A 6,000-nucleotide genomic window follows, 5' to 3' on the forward strand; every position below is an offset into this window, starting at 1 on the left:
ATTTGACAAAACTGAAGTAACACGTGCAATGTTTTGATTATTGTCATTACTTTGTGGCTTAAGCATTTTGCTAAATGCCTCCACATATGCTTTATGCAATCACAGTTCATGAGGAGAGGTGTACTTAATGCATCAAAACGGACAAGATAATGTGTATTTAGTTCAGGAGTCCAAACAAATCAATATGCTAAACACTTTACATTTTAATATATCACCAACTGACGTTTCCTTCCTCTCCATTCACTTTCGGGACACAGAAAGAATGACTGCTTATATCCTTTTATGCACATTGTAATTAGTGTAAGCGTGTCTTTGCCATGCCTACAGGATTGATAAGTAGGAGGCTGAAGCAGATTTCCGGATTCCTCGCTTAATACTGGCCCTTAAAACTACGTTAGTGTACTTTGTGGGGATAGTTTCTTATCTTCACGCATCTGCCAGTTGAAGATTTTCAGCATTTCCAACACACTTTCGTAGACCAAACAGACATGTCACATTTCACGTTGACTCCTTTGTGTACGTTCAGAATCCCCCGTTCATTTGCTGTGGATCTCACATACTTCAGCAGAAGTTCTAGGATTGGGTGCACGAAATATTCATACCTAATCTCTCTTCTTGACTGACTGACTACTTTCCCATCACCCTGCCAACGAACCAAAGTACGCCACTGACACACTGACGTTCTTTCTAAAAGATACTAACATTTTGCACTTCCTCTGTTACACAATTTTGCATTTCTGCACTTTTAAAGCAAGTTGCTAATATTTTCACTACACTGAAATCTTGTCCAGAATATGCAAGGGTGCTTGAATTGTTCTTGGGCACTGCATTGGATGATTTAGTGGATTTTGTCAAGCCAGCAGCTCCTCTTCGTTTGGTATCGCCTCGTAGAAATATTGTGCAGTTCCTACAACACTATCCGATGCAACGCCTGATAACCTTTCAAGCAGCTACTTCGTTAGAAAAGCCTTGTGTGTGCTGATCTTACCTAGAAATATTTCATTGGAAACCCAAAAGTCGTAGGTTACTATTAACACTGTCTCCAGATCATTAGTTTAATATAACAGTCCCAGCTCACTTACCTGGGCACGTCTGAAGTTATAGATGTCTAGATGACTGCGTCCTCTCCACCAAGAAAACTTCAGTCTTGTTACAGATTTAGTTTGGTACATCACACATAAATTGTCATCCGCAAACATACTCCACAAGCCACCATACGGTGCATGGCGGAGGATATCTTGTACAACTCGTATTCATTCCCTTTTGTGCTACATCCGCAAACGGAGCGATGAAAAAGACCTCTGTATGAGCACTGATTTCTCTTAACTTCTGTTCACGGTCGTTACACGAAAATTAAGTCGATGACAATAGAATCGCACGGAAGTCTGCCACAAACGGCAGTTCTCTTATTACTATTCCGTAGAATTGTTTCAGCAAACTGCTGACCATTTGCTTTCCTTACCTACCGTCCTTATGGGCTCATTCTGTTTCTTTTTCATTACGACGACGACTCAAACCCGCGTCTAGCTACTGTGATTTAGGTTTTCCGTGGTTTCCCTAAATCGCTTCAGGCAAATGCCAGGATGGTTCCTTTGAAAGGGCATGGCCCATTTCCTTCCCCATCCTTCCCTAATCCCAGCTTGTGCTCCGTCTCTAATGACCTCGTTGTCGACGGGACGTTAAAGGCTAATCATCTCCTCCTCCTCCTCCTCCTCCTCCTCCTCTTTTTATTCCGTTCAGACATTACGCCTATGTATTTAAGCGAGATAATTGCATCAAAAAGCACATCATTAATACTGCATTCAAAAATAACAGGACTTTCCTTCCCACTCTTCTGCGTTACTTCACATTTTTAACAATTCGAGCAAGTTCCCATTCATCACACCAATTACAAACTTTCCCTTACGCTAGAGCATCATTAGCGAACAGTTGCAGCTTGCTGCTCACATAGGTAGGTTGTCGCATTTCCCTGGGGCACTCCTGACGGTAACCTTGCCTTTAACGAACATCTGTGTCCAGGACAACGTACTGGGTTCCATTACTTACGTCTCTGAGCCACTCTCACATATCATATTCTGTATGCTCGGACGTTTGTCATTACTCTGCAGTGTGGCACTGTGTCAAACGCCTCTCAGACATATAGAATTATGGATCTGGCGGTTGCTCTTCATCAATGGTTCCTTTGCACGAGACTTACTTTCTAGATTCGAGCTGATTTGTCAAAAGACGTTTTTTGTCGCAGAGGAATTTATTGTAAGCCCCTGCTTTGGTTAACAAAAGCGTGTTTTGTATGTACAGGTGACGTCAGTCCAGTGAAGCTGTTCGTCGGGGTGCCGGTGGTGGACGAGCAGACCTGCCAGCAGCGGTACTCGCGCTGGAACCGGCGCATCGTGCCGTCCCAGATGTGCGCTGGCGGCAGGGAGGGCAAGGACTCCTGCACCGGCGACAGCGGCGGCCCGCTCATGGCCATAGAGGGCCGGCCCCCCAGGGGGATCCTCATCGGCGTCGTCTCGTTCGGCCCCCGCGAGTGCGGCATGAAGGGCTACCCTGGCGTGTACACCCGCGTCTCCTCCTTCCTCACCTGGATACTCGACACCATTCGGCCTTAACTCCACGCACACAGCGTACACCAAACCACACCGTCTAGACCTCTCATCACGTGCGACATTTGACTGGATGCATCCAGACGAAGTTCGACACTCACACATTAATGTTCACATTAGGACAGCGAATATCACAGATATTACACCTTAAGAGGTGTTAGCTCTTACCAGTATCTTTTCCACATGCCATTACTCACCATCGTCTTCAAAATACTCGTAATTTCACTATAAATTTTTCTTTTGTTATCTTTAAATGTCTAGTACACACAACATTCACAAAAACGATCCTTAAAGGGAAAAAAATGCAACACATTACTGTCATGTGATATCCATGTGTGAAACATGTTAAGAACCTGATTATTATGGGAAGAAGCTCCGGTAATTAGTAATAAAATCCATCCTGAGAACAACAAAATTTCGTAAAGTTTCGATAGCTGCACAACATTATATCGACAACTGAAAACACCGAAATGGAACGGCTTAATCTTGACGAGCAAGTCATTCGTTGTAAATTCTGTGACAATGTGGCTGTAAATAATGTGACAATGTGGTACCGTTAACAACAACTGCTGCTTCAGCTGACACAGTGTACTGTTTTATGCTGTAACAACGAGCGCTGCCTTCTCATACCCGTTTGCGCTCTAGTTTAAGGAATTGAATTTCCTCCAATTATTCTCACTCATATCCTGCATTCACCAAAACCAGGACTTCTTTGGCCACATTGTTGTTGCTCGTTATCTCAGAAAATAATTTAGTTTGCAACATTTAATATATTTGTGTGTTCTTTGTACATTGCCAGTACCTACATTCCGTTCTGGTTTCCTGTGACACTGTTTCGTGATTACATGTATAGACGTGCTTTCAAGCAGAGAAAGTGATTTTGAACATTGAAACCATACTGTGTATTGAAGAATTTTTACAAACTTAATTTATTTTGTTATCCTTGCACATCATGGGAGTGAGCTGTACCATGATGTATAGACTTACTTTTTTTACTCATTTATAAATAAACGTTTTAAAGTATATCTTCTTTCATTTCTGTTTCATGTAAAACGAAAGCATAGCAACGTCTGATCTTGAGGGTTTCTTGTGGTGTCACCGCCAGACACCACACTTGCTAGGTGGTAGCCTTTAAATCGGCCGCGGTCCATTAGTATACGTCGGACCCGCGTGTCGCCACTGTCAGTTATCTCAGACCGAGCGCCGCCACACGGCAGGTCTAGAGAGACGTCCTTGCATTCGCCCCAGTTGTACAGCCGACGTTCATAGGAATGGTTCACTGACAATCACGCTCTCATTTGCCGAGACGATAGTTAGCATAGCCTTCAGCTACGTCATTTGCTACGACCTAGCAAGGCGCCGTATTCAATTAATATTGAGCTTATTATAAAACCTGTACCGTCAAGAGCGATGTACACCAATTATGGATTAAAGTTAAGTATTACATTATCAACGTACTTTATTTGCAATTCTCAAGACATTGTCCTGTTCCAGACCTCGCGCCAGTCTGCGTGTAATTAAACGCGTGCATTTCGGCCGCCTCTAGCAACACGGTGTTGGCTCTTCTGCCAACACTTCATTTCTCATCAGTAAAGCAGTCGCCCACAGACAGACAATACAGGCTTTGACGCCTAGCATGTCTGCATTGTGAACACAGTTTGTTACACTTTTGTCACAGTTGCAAATTACTACTGACCCATAGGTCTGTTGCTGGAGAAATTATCAGTATACTTGAAGCAATAGTTAAATTTTCTGAATGTTGAAACTAATTTGTCAGAAAACTGACATTCTGAAATGTAACTACGATATAATATTTAAATACCCAGCAACCTATAACTCTTTGAATAGTTTTGTTCATACGAGTTTAGAGTGTTCTGTACTCATATTCATGGCTGTGGCTCCTGGTGACATCTATTTTGGGAGACACTGGAACATTATCCTTCGCTTGAATAAACATTCGAGGACATGGAAACAGAATCTAAGTGGCGTCACCTCGAAAGGTGTCCTACAGGTTTCAAACCATATGGAATGATCATTATTATAATTACGTATTTCACCATCACATCTGCACTGTTCTTTCTTTAAAGTGCGTGCAGATCATGGTTGTTACAAAAAAACACCAAAGTGTTCCACAGTAAGCGGAAAGATACACCCTATTAGAAACTGTACGTGAAATTACGAACAAATCACCACTTGACTGTACATACTTCCTGTCACACCGGAAACATAGGCTGTTGCTAACTGACATGAGCAAGAAACCATCCAAGTGAACGACAGAGATAATCTTAGTTATTATTCATAAACTAGCTGTACCTGCCCACACATTGCTGTGGCTCAGTCTGGTTCAATGGAAAAGAGAGAGAGCGAGAGCGAGCACAAGTTTCTAATTGATATATGCTCAAGCGCCAAAGAAACTGGTATAGGTATGCGTAATGAAATACAGAGATAAGTAAACAAGCAGAATACGACGCTTCGGTCGGCAACGCCTATATAAGATAGTGTCTGTCGCAGATGTTAGATAGGATACTGCTGCTACAATGGCAGGTTATCAAGATTTAAGTGAGTTTGAACGTCCACAAGCGATGGAACACAGCATCTCCGAGGTAGCGATAAAGTGGGGATTTTCCCGTACGACCACTTCACGAGTGTACCGTCAATATCAGGAATCCGCTAAAATATCAGATCTCCCACATCGCTGCGGCCGGTAAGATCCTGCAAGAACGGGACCAACGACGACTGAAGAGTATCGTTCAACGTGACAGAAGTGCAACCCTTTTGCTGACTGCTGCAGATTTCAACGCTGGGCCAGAAACAAGGGTCAGCGTGGGAACCATTCAACGAAACATCATCAATATGGGCTTTCGAATCCGAAGGCCCACTGTGTACCCTTGATGATGACTGCACGGCACAAAGCTTTAGCCTCGCCTGAGCCTGTCAACACCGACAATGGACTGTTGGTGACTAAACATGTTGCCTCGTCGGACGAATCTCATTTAAATATGGAACGAGCGAATGGACGTTTACGGGTATCATGAATTCATGGACCCTGCATGTAGGCGTGGGACTGTTCAAGTCACGGCTCTATAATGGTGTGGGACGTATGCAGTTGAAGTGATATGGGATCCCTGATGCGTCCAGATAAGACTCTGACAGGTAACACGTACGTAAGCATCATGTCTGATCACCTGCATCCATTCATGTCCATTGTGCATTCCGACAGACTTGGGCAATTCCTTCCAGTAGGACAGTGCGACACCCCACACGTCCAGAATTGCTACAAAGTGGGTCCAGGAACACTCCTCTGACTTTAAACACATCTGCTGGCCACCAAACTCCCAAGACATGAACATTACTGAGCGTATCTGGAATGCCTTGCAACTTGCTGATCAGAAAAGAT

At 43.5% G+C, this 6,000-nt stretch overlaps 1 protein-coding gene across 1 annotated transcript in view; it reads left to right on the top strand.

The window, feature by feature from the left end:
- The window catches only part of LOC126262988 (CLIP domain-containing serine protease HP8-like), a 43,574-nt gene extending 39,948 nt beyond the window's left edge, over positions 1-3,626 (top strand). Inside the window, exon 7 of the mRNA XM_049959945.1 lies at positions 2,299-3,626. Coding sequence (XP_049815902.1) covers positions 2,299-2,609 — 311 coding nt within the window. The 3' untranslated portion in view covers positions 2,610-3,626. The remainder of the gene's footprint in view (positions 1-2,298) is intronic.
- Positions 3,627-6,000: the final 2,374 nt, after the last annotated feature.

The sequence above is a fragment of the Schistocerca nitens genome, chromosome 1, assembly GCF_023898315.1.
Source record: "Schistocerca nitens isolate TAMUIC-IGC-003100 chromosome 1, iqSchNite1.1, whole genome shotgun sequence".
Taxonomy (NCBI): Eukaryota; Metazoa; Arthropoda; class Insecta; order Orthoptera; family Acrididae; genus Schistocerca; species Schistocerca nitens.